Source organism: Macaca thibetana, chromosome 18, assembly GCF_024542745.1.
Source record: "Macaca thibetana thibetana isolate TM-01 chromosome 18, ASM2454274v1, whole genome shotgun sequence".
Taxonomy (NCBI): Eukaryota; Metazoa; Chordata; class Mammalia; order Primates; family Cercopithecidae; genus Macaca; species Macaca thibetana.
The window spans coordinates 67,229,961-67,254,559 of NC_065595.1; the positions used below are offsets into that span (position 1 = coordinate 67,229,961).

Here is a 24,599-nt window from a genome sequence, read left to right on the forward strand (position 1 = left end):
TCTGAAAATAGTATCAGCCTTAAGCTGCTAGCCACCTGAAAATGGTTCTAGGATTTATAGCACTAAACCAGGGGAATCTAGGCATCTTAAAAGCTTTGAAGATTATATAAGCCTTTAATATTTACTGAAAAAAATTACACTATTAGCAGAAAGTTTGACTTTCATGTTCTTGCAGGAAACTGGTCTCACAGTCATTATCTTAAGTGAAATAACTTAGAAAAACAAAACCTACACGTGTTCACTTACAAGTGGAGCTAAACAATGTGTACATATGGACATAGAAGAATAATAGACATTGGAGACCCTGAGAGGTGGGATGGGGAAGGGGATGAGTGATGAGAAATTACCTATTGTGAATAACGTACACGATTCAGGTGATGGGTACATTAAAAATCCAGACTTCATTGCTATGCCGTATATCCAAGGAACAAAACTGCACATGGACCCCTTAAATCCATTAAAATACAAAAATTTAAAAGAAAGTAGTATTCCCAAACTGGGCATACCATGGGTGAACAGACCTTTAGCGGAACCAGTGACAGTTCTCATATTCGCATTATTTTTGACTATTACGTTTGCTGATAGAGTGTATGCATTTTATAACTTTCTCGAGAAAGATTACAGAAGTTAGTACTTATTGTATTTTTTAAAATAAACAGCAGAAATATACTTCTCACAGTTCTGGAGCCTGGAAGTCTGAGATCAGGGCGCCAACACGGTCAGGTTATGGTGAGGACCCTCTTCTGGGTTGCAGACTTCCATCTTTTTTGTTGTGTCCTCACATGGCAGACAGAGGGGGAAAGAGCTGAGTCCTTTTCTTTTTTAAAAAGATGTTATTTTAAATAATAAGACCAAAAAAATAAATTGGCACATAATTGTACATATATATGAGGTATAGAGTGACATTTTGAAACATGTATACAATGCATAGTGATCGACTCAGGGTTAATTAGCTTATCACCTCAAACATTTATCATTTTTTTTGTGCTGTTAATATTCCATGTCCTGTCTTCTGTTAACAGGTATTTGCAACTATACAAGAAATTATTGTTAGTTATAGTCACCCTACAGTACTGTAAAACACTGTAACTTTATTAATACTTATATCTATCTGTAATTTTGTATTCATTAGCCAACATCTCTTTGTCCCTCTACTCCCTACTTTTCTTACCCCCAGTAACCACTATTCTACTCTCGACTTCTCAGGTCAACTTTTTGTTCTCTCTTACATGAGTGAGAATGTGGTATTTGTCCTTCTGTGCCTGGCTTTTATCACTTAACTCACATCATGTACTCTAGGCACATCTATGCTGCAGTGAATGACAAAGTAATAGTACTTTTGAAAAGGTGGTGAAAAAGATCTTTCATACCCTGATGGTAAAAATGTGAATTGTTACACGCTTTCATGGAAAGCAGTTTGACAGTTTGTGCCAAATGTCTTTTAAAATGTGTGTTTTAAAAATTATTTTTGGCCAGGTGCGGTGGTTCACACCTGTAATCCCAGCACTTTGGGAGGCCGAGGCGGGCAGATCACGAGTTCAGGAAATCCAGACCATCCTGGCTAACACGGTGAAACCCTGTCTCTACTAAAAATACAAAAAAAAATTAGCCAGGCGTGGTTGCGGGCGCCTGTAGTCCCAGCTACTCCGTAGGCTGAAGCAGGAGAATTTTATGAACCCGGGAGGTGGAGCTTGCAGTGAGCCGACATCGCGTGCCACTGCATTCTAGCCTGGGCGACAGAGCGAGACTCTGTCTCAAAAAAAAAAAAAAATTGATATATAAGTGTATATTTGGGGGTATATGTGATAATTTAATACATGTATACAATTTGTAAAATGGAAGCAGTGTAATTGGATATCTATCACCTTAACGATAGTCTTTTCTTTATGCTAGAAAAATTTGAATTATTATCTTCTAGATATTTTGAAATATACAGTAGATTTTGCAAACTGTGGTCACCCTGTTGATCTTCAAGCACTAGATTTTATTTCTAATACATGTATATTTGTACCCATGAATTAATTTCTGTTCATCCTGTACCCCCACGCCCCCTACCCATCCGAGCCTTTGGTAACCATTAATCTACTCTTTAGTTTCATGAAATCCACTATTTTAGCTCCAACATAAGAGTGAGAATACACAGTATTTGTTTTTCTGTCCTTGGCTTATTTCAGTTAACATAAGGCCTTCCGGTACCATCCATGTTGCTGCAAATACAGAATTTCATGCTTTTTTTGTGGCTGAATAATACTCCATAAGGTAATATGAGATATTGTGTTTGTGTTTGAGTGTGTGTGTGTATCACATTTTATTTACTTATTTGTTGATGGACACTTAGGACGACTCCATATTTTGGCAATTATGAATCGTGCTGCAATAAACATAGGAGTGCAGATTTTTCTTTGATATATTGATTTCCTTTCTTTTGGATATATACCAAGTAGTGGAATTGCTGGATAATGTGGTAGTTCTATTTTTAGTTTTTTTGAGAAACCTCAATGCAGTTTTTCATAGGGGCTATACTCATTTATATTCCCACCAACACTGTACAAGGGTTCCCCTTTCTCCACATGCTCACCAGTGTCTGTTACTCCCTTTCATTTTGATAAAAGCCATTGTAAGTGGAGTAATGTGATAGCTCATTTTTGTTTTGACTTGCATTTCTCAGATGATTAGTGAGGTTGAACATTTTTTTCCTGTACATGTTGGCAATTTTCATGTCTTATGGGAAAATTCATTAGAGGCTCTTAACAGAATGGGTCAAGCAGAGGAAAGAATCAGTGAATCTAAAGACATCTACTTGAATGTCCAGTTTTAAATTGGACTGTTTGTATTTTTGCTTGAGTTATTTGAGCTTCTTATATATTCTGATTGTTAGTCCTCTGTCAAATGGATAGTTTGCAAATATTTTCTCCCATTCCGTGGTCTCCCTTCACTTTGTTAATTGTTTCCTTTGCTGTGTAGAAGCTTTTCAGCTTAATGTAGTCCCATTTGTCTGTTTTTGTTTTGGTTGCTCTTGAGGTCGTACACAAAAAATCTTTTCCCAGACCAATGTTCTGGAGTGTTTCACCAGTGTTTTCTTTTGGTGGTTTCATAGTTGCAGGTCCTAGATTTAAACCTTTGGTCTATTTTGATTTTACTTCTGTAGATGTTGAAACAGAGGAGGCTAGTTTCCTTTTTCTGCATATGGTTCTCCTGTTTTCCCAGAAGCAGTTATTGAAGAGACTGTCCTTTCTTTGTTGTATACTCTTGGCACCTTTGTCAAAGACAAGTTGGCTACAAATGCATAGATTTATTACTGAGTTCTGTGTTCTGTTGCATTGATCTATGGGTCTGTTTTTATGCTGGTACCATGCTGTTTTGGTTACTAAAGCTTTATACTACATTTTGAAATCAGGTAGTATGATGCCTCCAGCTTTTTTATTTTTGCTCAGGCTTGCTTTGGCTATTTGGAATCTTTTCTGGCTCCATATAAATTTTAGCATTATATTTTTTATTTCTGTTAAGAATAGCATTAGAATTTTGATAGGGATTCCACTGAATTTGTAATTTTTGAGTAGTATTGTCATTTTAAAAATTATTGAAACAAATGATAACAGAAATACAACATACCTAAACCTATGGGATTTTCTTCTTAATTTCTTCAATTGGTTGTTCACTAGCATGTTTTTAAATTTCCATGCGTTTTGTATTTTCTGAGGTTCCTTTTGTTACTGATTTCTAGTTTTATTCCATTGAGGTCAGAAAAGATACTTCATATTATTTCCACTCTTTTGAATTTGTTGGGACCTGTTTTCTGGCCTAAGATATGTTCTGTTCTGAATAATGTTCTATGTACTATGAAAAGAAAGTGTATTCCATAGCATTTGGGTGAAATGTTCCATAGACGTTAGTTATGACTATTTGGCGTAGTGTGTAGTTTAATGTTTCTCTGTTGACTTTCTGTCTGAATGATTGGTCTGTTGATGTTCCCTACTATGACTGTATTACAGTTTATCTCTCTCTTTAGATCTATTAATGTTTGCTTTATATACTTGGGAGCTCTGGTGTTGGGTGTATAATATTTATAATTGTTTTATCCTCTTAACAATCCCTTTATCATTATCTAATTACCTTTTTTGTTTTTACAGTCTTTGATTTGCCCTCTATTTTGTCTGAAATAAACATAGATAATCCTCCTCGTTTTTGTTTTCCAGTTAGATGGAATATCTTTTTCCACCCACTTCACTTTGTCTTACCTATGTGTGTGCCTTTATAGTTGAGGTGGATTTCTTGTAGGAAGAATTTAATTGTGTCTTGGTTCTTTGTATGTTCAGCCTTTCTATGCCTTTTAGTTGGATAATTTGGTTCATTTGCATTCAATGTCATTATTAAGTAAAGACTTACTACTGCCATTTTGTTGCTTAATTTCTGGTTGTTTTGTAGCTCTTCTCTTTCTTTCTACCTTTCTTAATACTGTAGTTAAGTGATTTTCTCTGGTCACATGTTTTAATTTGTTTTTTGTATTTAATGAATCTATTAAAGGTTTTGCGTTGTTGTTACAATTAGGCTTATAAAATATATCTTATAGATATAAGTCATTTTAAAGAGATGACAACTTATCTTCGATGACAAATAAAAGGACAGAAGAATGGAAAAAACTGCTTTTATGCTTTAACTCCATCCCCTCACATTTTGAATTTATGTTGTTTCAATTTGCATATTTTTATATTGCCTATCTCTTAACAGGTTGCCATACTTATTACTGTTTTTGAAAGGTTTGTCTTTTGGGCTTCGTAACAGTTACAAGTGGATTGCACACCACAGCTATAGTGTTAGAATATTCTGGATTTGTCTGTTTATTTATTTATTTATTTATTTATTTATTTTTGAGACGAAGTCTGGCTCTGTCGCCCAAGCTGGAGTGCAGTGGCATGATCCTGGCTCACTGCAAGCTCCGCCTCCTGGGTTCACACCATTCTCCTGCTCCAGTCTCCCGAGTAGCTGGGACTACAGGTGCCCGCCACCGCGCCCGGCTCATTTTTTTTTTTTTGTATTTTTAGTAGAGACAGGGTTTCACTGTGGTCTCGATCTCCTGACCTTGTGATCCGCCCGCCTCGGCCTCCCAAAGTGCTGGGATTACAGGCGTGAGCCACCGCGCCCGGCCTCTGTATATTTAATATTATCCGTGGGTTTTATATACTTTTACATGTTTTCTTGTTGCGCATTAGTGTTTTTTTTTTCCTTTCGTATTGAAGAATTCCCTTTAGCATTTATTGTAAGATAGATCTAATAGTGATGAATTTTCTCAACTTTTGTTTGTCTGGGTAAGACTTTATCTGACCTTTATTTTTCTATGGATAGCTTCAGTGGCTACAGTATTCTTGGATGACAATTTAAAAAAAAAAATTTCCACACTTTGAAATTGTCTTCTTATACATTCATGTTTTCACTTAGGTCTGTTGCCATATGAACCCTGGTTCCTTTATATGTTATTTGCTTCTTTTCTCTTGCTGCTTTTAGGATGCTCTCTTTGTCTTTGACCTTTGAGAGTCTAATCATTATAACTTTTGGGGTAGTCTTATTTGAGTTGAATCTGTTTGGTGTTCTCTGACCTTTCTGTCCCTGGATATTTATCTCTTTCATGTTTTGGAAAGTTTTCTGTAATATTTTTTTTTTTTTGAATAAGCTTTTTGCCCCTTGCTGTTGCTCAGCTACCTCTTGAGCACCAATAATTCTTAAATTTGATATTTTAAGGTATTTTTCAATATTTTGTAGACAATCTTTGTTCCTTTTCATTTTTTTTCTTTTTACCCCTCTGACTGTAAATTTTCAAATAGCTGTCTTCACATTCACTGATTGTTTCCTTTGCTTGACCCATTCGGTTGTTAAGAGCCTCTAATGGATTTTTTTTTTTTTTTTTTGAGATGGAGTCTCATTCTGTCGCCCAGGCTGGAGTGCAGTGACGGGATCTCAGCTCACTGCAAGCTCCGCCTCCCGGGTTCATGCCATTCTCCAGCCTCAGCCTCCTGAGTAGGTGGGACTACAGGCGCCCACCACCACGCCAGGCTAATGTTTTGTATTTTTAGTAGAGACAGGGTTTCACAGTGTTAGCCAGGATGGTCTCGATCCCCTGGTCTCGTGATCTGTCCTCCTTGGCCTCTCAAAGTGCTGTGATTACAGGCGTGAGCCACTGCGCCCGGCCCCTAATGAATTTTTTAATTCAGCAAATGTATTTCTTAGTTTCAAGATTTCTGTTTTTTTTTTTTAATTTTTAAATTTTTTTTAACTTTCTCTGATAAGTTTCTGAATTGCTTTTCTGTGGCTTGTTAGAGATCAGTGAATTTCCTTAAAATGGCTATTTTGAGTTTTTGGTTATAAAGTTCACATATCACCATCTTGTTCAAATCAGTCACAGGTTCCTTGCTTTGTCCATTTGTAGAGGCTGTGGTTCCTCATTTGTTTTTGTTTCTTGTGGATGTATGTCTATGTCTTTGTACTAAAGGGTTGGTTATTTATTCCAGTCTTCCCAGTCTGGCTTGTTTTGGTTTTTAGTGGACATGTTTGCTTAGAGCTTCTTTGTAATTTACCTGTTGATTTCCCTTTTTTTCCTCTGCTAGGTTACTGCCTAATTTTTGGCACTAAGTGACACCTTAAGCCAAGGTTTGCCTCAGTTATAGGAAACAATGAGAGTGCTACTTTCCCTGAATTTGCACGGTCCCCAAAGGGATGTACTGGTAGTGTGGGAAGGCTGGTTAAGGGTTTGTGCAGAAAGGATGAACAATTCTCCTACAGTGAGGTACTGCTTAACAGCCACTCTGATTTGGCATCCCTTTGGCCAAGTTACAGAGAAAGTTTCTAATGCTGGGGCAGCAGTCCTGCTGAGCCCTACCTTTGTCTCTGTCCTTAGGAATATTTATCCCTTCAGGCACTCTCGATGCTTCCTTTGGGTTGGGGAAGGGACAGATTTCCTGCCAGGCAATCCAAAATAGTGGGGAAATTGTTTACCCACTTTGACCTCATTTTTTCCAATGTAGAAATTATGAGTCAGAGGAAAGTTTCCGGATACTTTCTGCTGGGCAGATTGGGGGTTGAAGTCTGGTTTTTTCCCTCTGCTCAGAAATTTTTCGTATCTCTGACTCCTGGAATAGTCTCATCCTCATATTTGAGTTCTCGGCTATTGCTGGTGATAATCTCTGTGCTGTATATTTATTTATTTATTTTTTGTGGGAGTGAGTGAAGCCAACTTGCTTCTATGCCACCATTTCAGAACTGGCAAAAATGCATTTTTTTTATTAGTAATTTCTAATAGTTTAATTTATGAAAACGTAAAGGTTTTAATTATGAAAACTTTTATCTTAGTATTATATGTAATGGAAGCAAACGTCAGTGTTCAATAATGGGGGATGTTTCAGTAAACTTGTTTATGTATGATATATATTAGGGTTTCTCAACCTTGGTGCTGCTGGGATTTTGGCACCCGCTAATTGTTTGTGGTGGGGGCTATCCTGCACATTTTAGGATGTTTAGCAGTGTCCCTAGCCTCTGCTTTCTAGGTGCCAATAGCACTACCTTTTAGTAGCATAATTCTGCTGCGATATACCAGGAGTCATACTGAAAGTAAATATTTAACAACCTTTCAGCACAGGCTCAGAACTGACCAGCTTAACTCAGCGGGGTAAACTTTAGAATAGTGGCCCCAAGTGCAATATCCCTTTAACCCAAGTTATCATGAAAAATGGCTACACACCCAGACACCTTGTGTTAGAGACCTAGCTTGCTGTAGTAACCTGTAGCTGGAGGAGAGCAGGATTAGGTGTCTGGGAAATCCACTGGAGAGACCAGCACCAGGGAGAGAACCTACTGTTCTAGCTTGCTGGATAACTTCAGCATTTAACACCTCACAGGGAGGTGGAAGGCGGGGGTTGGTCAGCATGTGGAATGAAGTCTTCAAAGCATTGTCCTTAGATATTATTGGGAGGAAAACTTTTCCTTTTCTGATTTGGGTCCAGTGGTTGGGGACCTGCAAATTAACTGAAAGAGACAGATTAAATGCAGAAAAGGCAAAGTTTATTTTCTCATTTGCAGGCCAGAGTTCCCAGCAATGAAAAACTCACTAAATACCCAGAGATAAAGATTTATATTCCAAATTTAACAAAAGATTGAGGGGTGGTTTTAGGGCTTCAGTGGGAAAATGTAGAAAGTTCTGTTGGGCTTTTTGATGGTAATGGCAACAGGCAGTTTGTCTGCCTGGCAGCTGAATTAGGCACCTCCCTTATAGGGAAGTTAATGGCAACTATTTTTTCTGGGAAAGCTGTGTTTTAGTCAAATACTTGAAGTTCAGATAAGATTTCTTTCTACATCTTCTTTTGCTCAAATGTTTTCACTTTAAAATAATCTTAATACCAACTCTGGGGATATGAATGGGTCCCCGTATTTTCCCCATGTAGAAGTTCCTTCAGAAAAAGAAAGTAGGTTGATTGCTGTGCAGAGACATTTGTGTTATAAATTGTAAGGTAAGAGATCTATAAAAGAGAGTGAATTTAGATTAGAGCAAGGAAACAAAAAGAAAACAAAGAATAATGGTTGGAACAAACTATAAACTCAGATTCTGAGTCCAGAGGGCAGCCCATTGAGATTTCTGGATGTTGGGTTTGAAGCGTCTTCAGTGATGATGGTAGTGTCCCAGCCACAGTTACTTCCCGGAGCAGAATGTGGAAGAGGCAGGTATTCCGGTGGGCTTTCTGAGGGGCCCACATGGTGATGGTGATTAATCTTTTGAAGTTATATCAAGTCATCCAGTTTCAGCTTGCATGGCTTTGGGAGTATGCTTAGAATTATTTCATGGGGGAATTTTTTTTTAATGTTTCCAGTTAAGGACACATGTACTATAATGGATTTATTAGAAGAAATTTGTTTAAATTTCCTTGACAAGAAAACAGCTTTTGGCTTCTAATATATTCCTATTAATTGAGTCAAATCTTAAAATTTTTAGTGAACTCTATTCATGTTGGGGACTTGTGGTGTAAGTAAACCTAAAATTATAATGATTATAACGTTTTTTATGTGGTAAAAATTTCATTAGTGTCAGATGAGAGAGAGAGTAGAATTCTACAGAAATTGAAGTCTAAAATGAACAGTCTTTAAGGATAGGTGGATGGTTTTAATAATTTTAAGTAATATGAATTTAATGATGATAATGAGTATTTGCTGAGCGTGAGGCGATACCATCAAGTTCTGTTGCATCAAGTGCTGTGGCTATTGTGATATTAGAAGGCCTAACCACAAGGTGAGCGAATCTGCAGAAGCTTCATGGAAGGAACAGCGTTTGAGAAACACCTTGAAAATTCCAGCAGGCAGACAGGGGAGCCACTGCAAGTGGGATGAAGAGATAAGGAAAGGCAAAGATGGTGGGAAGTCTGGGGAGAGGCACTGTGGCTTCGTAAACTGAGCCTGGGGTTTGGAACTGGATATACTGGAGTTTGTTCTTCTTCGGACACTTACTAGCCAAGTACCCACAAGTGTTCCCCCTCTTGGAAATGGAGAAAATATCTCCCTCACAGAAGGTTTGTGAGTAGTCAGTGGAAAACTTTCTGGTGCATAAGTACCCGATAAAGGTTACCTTGTTCCATTTTCTAAAAACAATGGGTCTTTGAGTATTTCAGGAACAAAGACTAAAAGAGAAATTCATTTAGGGACTTTTTACAGAGATCTTTTAAAAACACAGAATTATGTTATTCTTGAGCAAGGGGTAATTTGATGAAGTCGGTGAAAAGCAGAGATCATAGAGTTATATGTTAATATATTAGTATTAAGAAACAATGGTCCATGGTTATATTGCTTTATTGGAAGTTATTTAGAATATTTTGTATGCTGAGCATCACGAATACTTTGAATTATTAGTGGCCTCCAAATTAATAATGGGGCTTTCCTCTGTGTTTTTGACATTAAATTAAGTTTTTCTTTGTTCTTTGGTAGTAACTCAAGTTCCATTCCTAATTACATTCTGCCCAGGCTAATACAAGCCCTAGTTTGTAATCTTTTGCTACCCAGTAGTGGGGCACCCTTTTTTGAAGCTGCCTAGACATGGCTGAAGACACATTGGCAGTGGGGAAAAGCTGGCAAGGCATAACAGATGTATTCTAGTTATTATCTAGATTTATCTGTCTCTCCCAGAAAGTATGATTATACTCTTTGCTTCCTTTTCTGTGCCCACCCTTCCCGCTTTGTTACTCTTTCACTCTATCATTGTTATAATAAGGGAATGTTTTCCTAAACGTAGAATTTTCATAAAATTTAAGTCCTGACTTATCATTCTAGTTCCTGGACACCTGTTTTCAGTGTGATGCAGAAATTGCTTCTCATACCAAGTAGGAATAATCCTTTATTTCGACAGCTGTTCCATATGGACAATGTACATTACTAGACAATGGTGTTCACCATTTGGAATCCTTAGTTCTTGAATTGGAAATAAGAATCAGCAAACATTGCCATGCTATGGCAGTGTCAGCATCATTTCACAGAGCATGTCTAAAGAAATAGTATTTTTGGCAGCTGAAAAATATTACATAAGTAATGCTGCATACCAGTTAGTGGTATTAAAATATATATTATGTACAGCTGTGTACTTGGCTTGAAAAGCTTCCTTGATAACATCATTTAACTTCTTACTGTTCTTTTCATGTTGCTGGTATAAATATCTAATATGTTTTTGTTCAAAACATCAATTAGGTTTCAGTTTAATCTTTATTAATACAGATCTGTTATTACAAGAAGACTGCTGAGCTATGATAATTTGCACAGCAGGAACAATAAAATAACTTCTTTCTGTTTCGTTCTATTCCAGAATTCTTGGCTTTTTGTTATTCTTTTACGCAACATACCAAAACTTTTTATGATATTTTTAAAAATTATGTTAAATACTTAAAGCTCATATAAGCAAAAGCATTTTTTTTTCCCCAAGGTAAACAAAATCGAAAGGCCAAAAATTGCAGGTAGATTGAAGAAGACATACATTAGTTACAAATCGCCACTTCTAACATCTTTCATTCTTTTTCTTTATGTAGCCAGGACTCCTCACTTCCTGCGGATTCAGAATGTGGAAGTTAACGCCGGCCAATTTGCTACCTTCCAGTGCAGTGCCATCGGCAGGACCGTGGCAGGAGACAGGCTCTGGCTACAGGTACAGTAACTCATTTTCACCTGTTGATGAGAGTCCAGCAGGAAGAATACATTCACCCTGGAGGAGGAACCCAGAGAAACAGACTCAGATCCTAGTATAAGAGTCTCCTTCTTTGTTAATAAGTAGCCAGATTACTTAGTAATCTATAAAAGCTAATTATTTTTGTTTATGCACCTTTTGTGAATTTCTTTTTTTTCCCCTTTGCTTATGCTTAGTTATCTTGCTTGGAAGATCTGATTGTCAAATGACTTATATGGCAGTTTATTAAATTACAAAATGTAGCACTCTTCTCCTAAGTCCTCCTCTTGAGAAAAATCTAAAGAATCTCTCTTTCTCTCTTACACACACACACACACCCCCCACACCACACTTCATAGGCCTTTTTGTCATTTGCATTTCCAAACTGTAAGCTTAAACTTAGAAATTAATACATATTTTATTTTGAGTTTTTAATTAAATTTTTTGGTGTAATGTTCAATTGTGTGACTTGTTTTATATTTATTCAAATTCCACCATATGTGTTTTGCATGGCAGAGGGTTGCATGGATAGATCCATGCTCTCAAGAATCCTGACAGAATGAGTGGGATTAAATTACCTGTCCCTTCTAACCAGAATGCCACCCACTTCTCTAAACTCTAGGTTTGAGGTTTCCCTCACCTTAGTATTCTCCAATTGCGTTCTTGTTTCTTCCTTTTAAGCATTAATCTGGAGGCTGCTCATTTTTCATCTTGAGTGGTGTTGATTTTTTGTCCTTATCCTTCCTTGTTTTGTTTTGTGTGGGTTTCTTTTTTCAAAAAAAGTATTATCTATTTATTTTTAGTTTGCTACTGAGTTGAACTGTCCTTTGGGTTTTAACCCTTCTGTGTATGCGGTTGTGTTCCATACCACACCGGCTTCCACTCCACTATGCGTGCTGGCCTTGTCTCTGCACGTGCCGTCTCTCCACTTCCTGTCATGCCTCACAGTGTAATTATGATTGTGATGGGTGACTTTGTGTGACACTCTGTATACAGTTTTTAAATCCTTTATTCCTTTTAATCACTGCAATGTAGATCAGTAGTTCTTTGCTTTGTTTTATATTTGTCTTAGAGACAGGGTCTCTCTCTGTTGCCCAGGCTGCAGTAGAATGGTAACATCACGGCTCATTCAACCTCCTGGGATCAAGTGATCCTCCTGCCTCAGCATCCCAAGTAGCTGGTACTACAGGCACATGCAACCATGCTTGAGTAATTATTTTGTCATTTTTATAGGGATGGATTCTCCCTTATTGCCCAGTCTGGTCTCAAACTCCTAGCCTCAAGTGATCCTCCTTCCTTGGCCTCCTAAAGTGCTGGGATTACAGGTGTGAGCCGCTGCGTGCAGCCCAGTAGTATTTTTATTCCTCTGTTTCTGGGGAAAATGGGAGATACTTGAAGGTACTGTCCCAAGATTAATCAGCAATGGATTGTCAGATGGGAAATGCATTTTGGAGAGACTTCTTGTTTTCTGTCAGGATGCTCCACCCCTCTGCCCCTTGTCACTCTCTTTTTTCATATCCTACTGTCCCTTTTAGAGACATTGCTGGCCAGGAAGTGTATGCAGAGGATTATATTGTATATTCCAAGTTCATCTTTACTTTCTTCTTTGTAGAAGTTTTGTAACTGTTAACTTAAGAACATTTTGCAGCTTGTGAAAACTGTCTTCAGTATTCAATTTCTTTTTCTCTTTCTAATCCACTTCCCAGTTGTTTTAAACTCTTGATGTTAGGATTCAGAATTGTTTTCTCAGATAATGGCTATTGGTATCAAACACAATCAAGATTGGCCATCTGTGGTAACTGATGAGACGAACATCTTATTGACATTTTCCACAAAGTATTAAGCACCTTATAAAAATGAAACTATTTGTTCCTTTGATTTATTTCTAGAAATCTTATTTGTGGAAAAATATGTTTTGCTTATAATATTTATGATATTACTTGAGAGAATACAATATTAATACTATATTAAGTCTAGAGAATATAATATAAATACTATATTAAGTCTAAACTCTTTCCTCAACAGAGTCATCTTAGATATTCCCAAGAATGTACATGTTTGTGAGGACATGATTTGCTCTTTTTATTTTTGCAGATGTCCTGGACTTGGTGTACTCCTACTTAAACTTGAGCACTTATTTGGGTTGGAAATCTTTCGCTACTTCCTATACATTCAGGAACTTTGTTTTAAAGATAATTTGTCATGTGGTTTGGAGAAAGCTACTTACAATTTTGGGGTTTAAAAAAAAGGGTCTAACTGCAAAGTTCTCAGCCCTGACTCTACTATAGAACAACTCGGAAGGGTTTTGTTTTGGTTTGGTTTGGTTTTTTTCACAAATGTCTTTCCTATTTCCAGATTCTCATTTAATTGGTCTAGATTGGGGCCCAGCATGCAATGATTTATTAAAGACTCTCCAAGTGATTCCAGTGTACACCCAGGGTTGGAAATTACTAGTGTGAAGCAAAATACAACACACATTCCAAATCAGGAAAGACAGAAGGCAGACATAGCGTAGAACTGGTTCCTGTGTTCAGTTGCCTCAATTTGACTCTGATGTTTAATTTTCCATGTATTGATCTTTGAATTTTTTCTCATTAGATTTGAACGATAGTGTTTGTAGTTGTTTTCACAGTCAGTCCCTTAATGCCTTTCTTTTTATCTTGCTCAGTCCTCTCTGACCCCTCTTGTCTTCGGTGACCATTTATTGCACTGCTGCTTTCTACACTGCACTGTCAAGAAGATGACACAGATAGAACTGTTGTGACTTTGAGCTTTTTACTGAAACTTACTTTGTCCTGGAATCAGGACACCATTTGGTTAGTGAGTCTTTGTGATGTTAGAATAATTTTACTGTTCAATAATTTATTTTCCCTGGTTGGGTAGGCATTTTGTGGGCAAATGTTTATTTTATTAATAGCTTATGAAATCAGACCTGTGTCCTTCACCTGCACGTGTAGTTTCTATTAATCTATATGTTTACAAAGCAGTTTCCAGTGGTGATGAGGGGTTTCAGCAGATGCTGGTTTGGCAGAGCCCTTCCTGCCCTCTTGCCTAGGACCCCTCACTCCCCCTCAAACATTTTCTCAGGCCATTCTTTAGAGGTTGTGGAGACATGTAAACCTTTCATCATGGACCAGGTCTGCATGTAAACTCATTTAGGTCCTCAAAATAATCCTGATATCCACGCAGAAGATTGAAGAAAAAACATATTTTTAGGTTTTTCTGTGATTCGAATCTCTCTCAAGAGTGAGACAATATTTAGAAATTAATAACACATCTTTGTTTGGGGGTACTTTGGTGTTTTTGAATATAATCGTTTACAATATTTTTTTGAGACAGAGTCTCACTCTGTCACTTAGGCTGGAGTACAGTGGCATGATCTCAGCTCACTGCAGCCTTGACCACCTGGGCTTAGATGATCCTCCCATCTCAGCCTCCTGGGTAACTGGGACTACAGGCATGCACCATCATGCCTGGCTAATTTTTTGTACAGGTTCTCACCATGTTGCCTAGGCTGGTCTCAAACTCATGGGCTCAAGCAATCCACCTGCCTTGGCCTCCCAAAGTGCTGGGACTACAGGGGTGCGCCACCATGCCCGACCTATTTACAATAATTTTTACTACTTGTGTTGAAGTCCTCTGAGGCCCACAATAGGCATTCTGCACAGAGTTTCATGGTTGTATCCCATGGTGGTTTATCTGTTTTATAGAAGAGGAGTTGGAAGTATAGAATTCTCCTGGATCACAAGGAAAAATGGCATAGCTGGTAATAGTACAACTCTGTTTATTTACTTTTATTTCACCTCTAAGTAATTCCACTCTACCGTCTTCTTGTATTTGGAAGGTAGGTGAATAGGCGTTATGCACTTATGCTTTGATAGAAGAATTTGGGTGTGACCAGTATTACATCGTTAGTATCAAGGTGCCATCCTGACCATAGAAAATAATGTTTATATGTATTGCATGTCATATTGATCCATACCTGTGAAAAATGGCCAAGGTTTTGATTTTTTTTTTAGTTTAGATTAAATATAATCCCTGTCAGAGTCTTTGACAATAACATAACATAAATAAATCTGATGATGACACTAATGAAGAAATGTTTATGATTAACAGATGTGTCCCATCTGTTTATATTTTCTTCATCTCATCTGTGGACCACACAGGTTATGTTGCTGAGTGGGATTGCTTTTTCTAGAACACTGAACAAAAGAATAAGACCCAGTATGTGAGCACATCTATCATTACAGCTGTAAAATACTTTAAAAAATTTTCCAGACGGTAGGAACACAACATCTGTAGAACTCTTTTATTGTATTGAAAAACCTATATGCACTGCAGTTCTTGAAGATACTTGTGATATGCTATCGGATATGGCAATCTATTCATATAAACACGGACTGCAACAGTGTGAGATACTAAAATTAAATGTATTTGTGGAAATCATTCAAGCACCCAAAATATTACCGTAATTTTTTCTGTCAACTTTCTGATCACTTTCTGAGCCCACATTTTGAAAATATCTCAGAGTCTGTATACATATACTCTGTGTGTGTGTGTATATATATATATATATAAAATACTGAAAAGAGAAAATGGAATTTGGGATTTTCTTTTTATACTTTCTACACTTTTATACTTTTAAAAATACTGTCGTGGCTGGCTGCAGTGGCTCACGCCTGTAATCCCAGCACTTTGAGAGGGTGGGGCGAGTGGATCACGAGGTCAGGAGATCGAGATCATCCTGGTCAACATTGTGAAACCCTGTCTCTACTAAAAACACAAAAATTAGCTGGGTGCGGTGGCACATGTCTGTAGTTCCAGCTGCTCAGAAGGCTGAGGCAGGAGAATTGCTTGAACCTGGGAGGCGGAGGTTGCAGTGAGCCGAGATTGTGCTGCTGCACTCCGTCTCAAAAATAAATAAATAAAAATAAATAACTTCTGTTTGCTGATGGGCAACTTCTGAGGTTGTATATTTTTTATGTAGTCAGTGACCTTTAAGCCATGTATGGTTGTATTAAAGCCTTTATTGTTCTTTCTTCAGTATTCCAAATATTATTTGTCTACATTTGCTTGTTTCTCTCAGGACTTCCTGTTTATAATACTTTCCAGTAAATGAAGGTGATAACTAATGCTAGCTAGTGTTTATGTACCTATAGATGACTCATGCATGTGCAGTTGCAAGATCTGTGGCATGGGGGCCACTGCCTTCCTCTTCCCTGCCTGTGGTCCCATTTTGGTGTTTTTGTAACTTCTGCTCTTTAATTTATTTCTTGTAATCATTGTGGAAGTTCCTGCGTTCCTTACTCTTCTTAGCAACCATGTTACATTCAGGGTTGGTGGGAAATACAAAAGTTCTGCCTCCCAGACAAAGAGCGGAAGACAGGGAGGGAGGCGTGATGTCTTTTCAACAATGGATGAACAGGATCTTTGATCAGGCTAGGATGTGAGGTGCGCATGTTGAGTGAATAGCAGTTGGCAGTGGAAACCTGGAAAATAACCACTTTCTCACAGTTGTTAGAAGTCCCTACCATTTTTAAATATCTTTTTAAAATTACACAATTATGTAACCTGAATTTGGAGCAATCTTTAAATTAAATTCCTAATTTTATTGACGAGAAAACAGAGGCCCAGAAAATGTAGGAAACTTTTGTGCAGTTGTACATCCGGTTTTTATGTTTATTACAGTTAACTCCATTTTATTAGTGAAAGTCAGTTTTATATGTCTAATATGTTTATGTCTGTATATATATGTACATGTTTATACTTACGTACAAGTATTGTGTTATTTATTTACAAATGCATGAATTTTTTCTCTTGGACATTTTTCTTCACTGAATGATCTTGCATCTCAGATATTAGCCTTTTAACCTGATAGTCTCAGATTTACTGTGATTTACCTGTGTTGAATTTAGAACTTTGAAATCCATCATAGCGCAATATAATTGAGAGTTTTACTGTTTAGCTAGCAGAGCTTGGCATTTATTGTAAGTAATGTACCGGAATAGCCTTTTAAAATTATTCCATAATATGCATTAGTTCATACAATAGAAAAGGAAATCAGATGATGTTACTTTAAAGTACAGTAGTACCCTCTTATCTGAGATTTTCACGTTCCATGGTTTCTGTTACCTGTAGTCAATGAAAATGTCATTCAAAAATGTCAAATGGAAAATTCTAGAAATAAACAATTCATAAGTTTTAAATTGTGCAGCATTCTGAGCAGCATGATGAAAAGTTCCTCTTCCCACCCTGTCCCACTGAGGACATGAATCATCCCTTTGTCCAACAAATCCCACTACCCACCCACTAGTTACTGAGGAGGTGTCTTGGTTATCAGATAGGCTGTCTCAGAATCACAGTGCTTGTGTTCAAGTCACACTTACTTTACTTAACCATTGCCCCAAAGCACAGGAGTAGTGATAATGGCAATCTGGATATGCCAAAGAGAAGGCATCAAGTGCTTCCTTTAAGTGAGAAGGTGAAAGTGCTCAACTTAATAAGGAAAGAAAAAAAATTGTATGCACTGCTTGCTAAGATCTACAGTAAGAAGGAATTTTCTATACCTGAAATTGTGAAGAAGGAAAAAGAAATTCATTCTAGTTTTGCTGTTGTACCTCAGACTGCAAAAGTTTACAGCCACAGTGCGTGGTAAGTGCTTAGTTAAGAGGTACAAGGAGGCATTAAGTTTGTGTGTGCAAGACATGACAGAAGCTATCCATGTTTTCAGGCATCCACTAGGGGTCTTGAAATGTATCTCCCATGGAACAGGGGGGACTGCTATGCTGTTAAAAACACTGCTACAACTGAGGACCCAGACTACTACTTGTCACATAGCAAAATGCTCAGTGAATACCTACTAATGCATGGGGCTTACTGACTACCCAAACAAATCGTGTAGCTCCTTCAGGTGAGCATCAAAAGTAGATTTGTAGTTAGAACAGGAAAACAAGCACAGAGGAAGTCGTTTCTCTCTGGAATGATTGCTTTAGGCCTACAGTTCCTGTTCAGAGGATGGTCTTTGATGAGAGGAGCAATACATAGAACGTAGTGGTGCCTCTGCTGCTTCAGGATATATAGCAAATATCATGCAAAGTTGCAAAAACTGATGAATAAAAACACGCATATGTTGGAGTAATTTTAGAAGCCAATATGGTCAATATGTCATCTTTCCTAAACCTTCATTTCTTGTGCCCTTTGCCTAGGTTTTCTTATTCTGTCATAACTTCTTCCTTAATTCTTCCTTTAAAAACTTTCTTGCCATAGCATCCACATTAAACATTATAGACATACACCTTTATTTTTCCCATGATCTCCATGAACATAAGAAATATACGTGTAATAAGGATATTCCATTTGAGTTTGCACAATGGCAATACCTGTGTCATAGTAATAGATGAATTAAATGTACCCCATCCACTTTTTGTAAAGAATGTAATTCCATTTGAGCTCTTACTTTGAGGAGTTTAATTTTCATTAAAAAAAAACTACTTAGAATTAACGGTTTCTTAGCTGTTGGCCTAGAAATTGATTTTTTCTTTTTGCTTTGAGAGTTTGACATATAATTCCACCAAGCTGGGTATGAGCTACACAATCATGAAAAAATTATGTTTCTCCAGTCTAATGAATTGCTCACATTTTGTTTTTTAGCTCAGATAATTTTAGACCTTTTTCTGAGAGAAAAGAGGGAAACCTTGATATTTTTATAACCTACAGTGATTTTCATGGGAACAGTTTCACTGATCTACCATAGAATTTGACTTCTGAATGAATAAATTAAAAATTGTATGAATAGTATTTATATTACTGACTTCAACAGGGGTGTTTGAAATAAAGTAATTGCAGCTACATTTACTGAGCACTGCTGTGTGCTAGTTACTGTGGTAGGTGATGTTCAGGCATTTTTTGTCATTGATCCCTACAAGAATTTTATTATGTGTCCATTTATAGAAGAAGTGGCTGAGGCTTAGAAAGTTGTTTTTTGTTTGTTTGTTTGTTTTGAGACGGAGTCTCGCTCTGTCGCCCACGCTGGAGTGCAGTGGCCGGATCTCGGCTCACTGCAAGCTCCGCCTCCCGAGTTTACACCATTCTCCTGCCTCAGCCTCCCAAGTAGCTGGAATTACAGGCGCCCGCCACCTCGCCCGGCTAGTTTTTTTGTATTTTTAGTAGAGACGGGGTTTCACCGTGTTAGCCAGGATGTTCTCCATCTCCTGACCTCATGATCCGCCCGTCTCGGCCTCCCAAAGTGCTGGGATTACAGGCTTGAGCCACCGCGCCTGGCCGGCTTAGAAAGTTGTAACGACTCTTCCAATGGGGCATTGCTCGTCGCAGTGCTCGAATTTGAACCAGGCCATCTATGTTGTAAGGTAACCATAATGCATCTTTGGTACTGCAGAAAAAGACGTAGATAGTTCCTCATGAATTCATAAGTATCGTGTAGTAATTTAAACCATAGCATTGATCAGAATTTACAATTAAAGTTGTTTTTGTATGTATGCAATGTTGCCTTGGCTTTCGTGTTATGGATATAGGCTTTTGGTCAACCTTTCGAGGTGGCTTTTAGTTTCATTTGTTGATTATAAGGAAAAAAAGCAACTATTTCAGAACAATTTTGTTATTATGTATAAAAGCCACAAAATGATATGAAAAGAATTAAAATTATGGTTCCCTTCACAAGCTTAACTTGGGTATTTTATGCCATATATATTAAAGCATAAATTTAACATCACTTAGCATCCCAGAAAATACTAGAAATGCATAAAGGAGGACTGTCTTTAGTTGCTATGGGGACCATTTGCTCTCAGAAATTTTGGGTAGTTAAAATCACATCCATTATTGTTTTAGTCAGTTAAATATATTTATGTAATATCATACTGAACAATCAGACTGAAGCTACTGAAAACCTTTAGGTGTATACTGTATGTTTTAACTTAGTATGATTTTGGATTACCTTTATTTAAAAATAAAGATTTCTTTTCTATTGATGAAACAGTATAACGTGTCTAGGGATACTCTAGAAGAAATATTAATAATTTTCCTTTGTGATATTATCTAACTCAGCCAAAGAGAGATGTAAGCAGCAGGTGCTATAGGATGTGGCAGGAACAGGTGGGGCAGTAGAGAGCCCCTTCCTCCATAGCAACCTTGAGGTCTCCTGGCCTCGACTTGAAATTGGACTTTTTATTTTTTTCTTTCCGGCTTTTATTTTAGGTCAGAGGGTACATACTCAGGTTTGTTACATGGGTAGATTTCGTATTGCTGGGGTTTGGTGTACAAGTGGTTTTGTCACCCAGGTGGCGAGCATAGTACCTGATAGGTAGTTTTTCAACCCTCACCCGCCTCCCACCCTCCACCCTAAATTACACCTGGTGTCTGAAATTGGACTTTTAAAACTACTGGTCAAGTGGTGTCAGTCTGGAGGGCAGAAGAGAAGGAAAGGCATCTCCACTAATCTTAAGGTCTGCTTCCTTTGGGCCTACAAACCATACGTTCTGGGAAAGCCTTCTTTCATCTTTTCTCATATTCAGTAGAAGGTTCACTTGCTCTTCTTGCTTCCAAGTATCCGAGGGTATTGCATGAGAAAGGAAGGCAGAGATGGCCATGGTTGGTGCTGCCTGCTCCATGGGGCCAGCGGGAACTGGGAACAGGTAGAAGCCCCACCTGCTGTTGAGTTGGCAGGGCGGGAACCTCATGCTCCCTGAGTGCAGTTGCAGCTTTCCAGCCGTGGCTGCAGATCTGGCATCCCTGTGCTCTTAGAGGCTGGGAGCAGGCAGGAGCCCTGCCCTCCCAGGCGCAGCTGCAGCCACCCAGCCATGGCTGTGGACTGGGCATCTTTGCACTCTCAGGGACCCAGGAAGACACCCCTGCCCCTGCAGGCTTGGCAGTGCCTGCTCCCACTGCCTGGCCTCTCCCTGCTCCCAGTGCCTGCTCCAGTCTTGGAGCAAAGTTGAAGCCAAACACAGGTGCTGTCGCAACCCAGCCGGGTGTGTGTGCGCCCAGGGCAGCACTGACATGCCAGCCTCCTGCCGCCTCAGCCCCTTCCTGACTTTAGGCACTGACAAGCATGGGAGGAAGGCTGAGGGGTTGTTGAGGGCAGTTTGGCACTGACCTGCAGGTGCCCCTCGGTATGAACAGCCTGGGTGCCATGAACAGCAGGAGGCAGACAGGCTCCAGGGCAGATGGAGGAGTTTCCCAGTGAAGTCCCACCTTCAAGCCAGGGAAGGCCTGAAGGCTGGGAGCCAGGCTGTCAGTCCTGCAGTCCAGGAGTGGAAAATTATGGTGGTTTTTTTTTTTTTGTGCCCATCCATGGCCACCCATGAACCGATCAACACACACTTCCTCCACTTTGAAGCCCATAAAATCCATGGACTCAGCCAGACTTGAGCACTCAAGCCAACCTGCCTGGGGAGAGGAGCTACCCACTCCAGGGTCTCCTCTCCACTGAGAGCTGAGCACTTGACTGATGACCTACCTGCCTGCACAGAGGAGCTACCCACTCAAGGGTCTGCTCTCTTCTGAGAGCTAAACACTTGTTGGGACACCCTCACTGTGGAGTGGAGCTGACCCCTGTGGGTTTCCTTTGAGCTATTCTGTCATTCAGTAAAGCTCCTGTTCACCTTACTCACCCTCCACTTGTCTGCATACCTCATTCTTCCTGGACACAGGACAAGAACTCGGGACCTACCAAATGGCGGGGCTGCAAGGGCTATAACACAAGCAGGGCTGAAACACACTCCTTGCTCACCACATTGTGGGTGATAAGAAAGAGAGAAGGAGAGAAGACCTGTAGCCCTTCAGGGAGCCCAGACCTAGAAGCTCCCTGGGCCAGGGCTGTGGCACCCTCTTTGTGGCTCTGCAGTTCCTGGTGTCTCAAGCTTCTGGGTGCCACCACGTTCCCCATTGCCAGCCTTGGAAGCTGCTTGCAGGGAGCTGGTGCCCATGCCAACACCTGGAGCTGCCCATTCCGCCACAGCTGGTGTGCCTGACTGTGTGCAGTGGCCAGATCCCATGCCTGCTCACTTACACACCCCTCATCTCTCCACTTGCCCTTGGCAGGCATGGAATCCAGGCTGGTAGTGTCAGCCGAGTGCAGCCTTCCAGGCCAAGTGGGCCCACTGGGCCCAAGCAAAACTCAGGTAAAGGTACCACTGTCCACAGAGGTTTCCGGGTGGCAAAGTAACACCCCAAGGATCCCATAACATTATCAGCCATTGATGATCATTGCCTTGGTTGATTAATTCATTAGGAGTTGCAGAATGGTCTGGGTCTATCAGTCACTCACTATCATCACCTAAAAGTGACCAAGGTAGTTATAATTATTGTTGTTGTTGTCATCATCAGCATCTTTGTCATCAGCTTGTATGTGTGAACACATTTGATGGGTTTCAGTCCATTGTACTTAATATCTTTATTGCTGCTGATGTCTTCCCCAGCCTTCCAGTGGGGCTTACTCTGCATGGGTGACTCCTGTCCTGGTCCATCTCAGGGAGCTTCTTTGCTTTCTGGTGTGATGACATATTCTAGGTGTATATTTTCCATTTTCTACTTTAGACCTAGAATTGGCCATTTTTCCAGGGAATCCTGGTTCTTTTTCTGTGGGAAATGGCCATTAGAAGTTACAGTCTTAGCATGGAGGTGCTCATTACTACTTTATTTATTTTATTTATTGTTTTTGGATCTTCTCATTGGAGAGAGCTAGGATACCTAGGTATGCACACATACACACATTTAAAGACAAACTGTGCCCTGAGTGCACACTGACAATTCCTATGCAAATTCAAAACTGTAGGGATTTTAACCTCCTTTATCTTACATCTTTATCCTTTTTCAACTATGTTTTCAGAAGAGTTGTATATTTTAAGGCATATTGACTAAGGAAAAGTGACGTTATTAACCAGGCATGTTAATGACTAGCCTGATCTTTTAGATCATGTTTGATAGGTAGCACAGGCACTGCCACTCTGCCCATACTAGAGTGCTGTAATTACAGTTTAAAAGTGAACTGGCTTGAGACCTAGTTTTGCAAAGGTTTGAACCTTTAAATATGTAAAAAAAGTTTGTCAGTGTTGAGCTCCTTAGTTTGATTTGGCCAAGTTAACCCAGTTAACAGTTGGATATTTGATTTTAAGACTAAAGAACTTCTAATTTTGCTGGTATTTCTAGTTACTGTATTTATTATGTATATTCTATATTATTTGGATTAACTTCTAGATAACATTTAAATACAGGTTTATTAAATAATGTTATTCAGCTATTATGGATATATCATGAAATGAACTGTGTCTTAAATAATAGAATGAAGCTCTAAATTTCCCTATTCAAATTCTTCTTGAATATACCAATAATAATAGGATATAACTTTGGATATCTGTGTATTATTTTGGCTATCTGTATATTCATTAGCCAATGTAAAGTGTACTTGTCAATATATATTGCTAGTATGTGATGATACAAGTAAGAATTTTTAGTTTTAGTACAGTACTCCAGATTGATAAATATTTGGGTTAACTTGGTTGTGGTCTAGAAATCAAAGGTCAACACTATGTTAATTATTAAAATAAAACATATGGGCTGTATAAAGGGTAGATTCTTCTTTGAGATGTTCAATTAATACAGGATTTAGCTTGCGTAAGATATTTCATACAATTACTCCAAGCCCTGCTGATGTTATTGGTGATATCTTAATATCTTACAAATGGGCATATTTGAAAATTGGATAATACAGACTATTTTCACTATTGAAGAAATGAAAGTGCCGCTTAATCCCCACCTTATGTCTGAGGAAGGGGGACTGGCTCGGAGCCCCGTGATGCCTGTGCACTCAGAGCAGCTCCAAAATGCCAGAGATTGATTAATTTGCTGCAAGTGCTGCTAACTTCCCAGACCTCAATTTCTTTCAATCATTGCTCTGATTATTGCAAAACTATTTCTGAAAGACTTAACATGTATCTTTTTGCTGGTAAATTACTGCTCATTTAGAAGTCCTGGAGTTAGTCCATTGCATAAAGAAGGTGGTAAGTCCAATTTAAATAACTATGAGTACTTTTTTCTAGCCTGCTCAAATTGAAATAGACGCACATTTGAAGATACTCTTGCTTTTATAAAGAGCTGTATTTAACCCAGTCAGATATCTCCTCTCAGGCATCATCATTATGGTTATTTCACTAAGTGGACAAAAGATGGGTCAGTGGTTTCTTTAACAACCCAGGACATTCGGTCGCTGTGCTTTGCATGGAGTCTGAGGTTTTTGTTCCCAACAATTGTGTCCTAGGCTGTCTCTCCTAGTGAACTCTCATATGGTGAAGAACAGTCCGATGCCCATCCTTCCTCATTTTTTATGGTCCTTCTGTCATGTTATTAAGAATGTAGAGCGCCAGTGCTTGGCAGGGCTGCCTCTTTCTTCTGAAAATTGGGCAAAATC

At 38.8% G+C, this 24,599-nt stretch overlaps 1 protein-coding gene across 6 annotated transcripts in view; it reads left to right on the forward strand.

Annotated features, from left to right (window-relative positions):
* The window catches only part of PTPRM (protein tyrosine phosphatase receptor type M), an 835,753-nt gene that overhangs the window by 351,057 nt on the left and 460,097 nt on the right, over positions 1 to 24,599 (forward strand). For all 6 annotated transcript variants that reach the window (XM_050767360.1, XM_050767362.1, XM_050767361.1 and 3 more), the window contains exon 5: positions 11,046 to 11,161. In XM_050767360.1, coding sequence (XP_050623317.1) covers positions 11,046 to 11,161 — 116 coding nt within the window. The remainder of the gene's footprint in view (positions 1 to 11,045; positions 11,162 to 24,599) is intronic.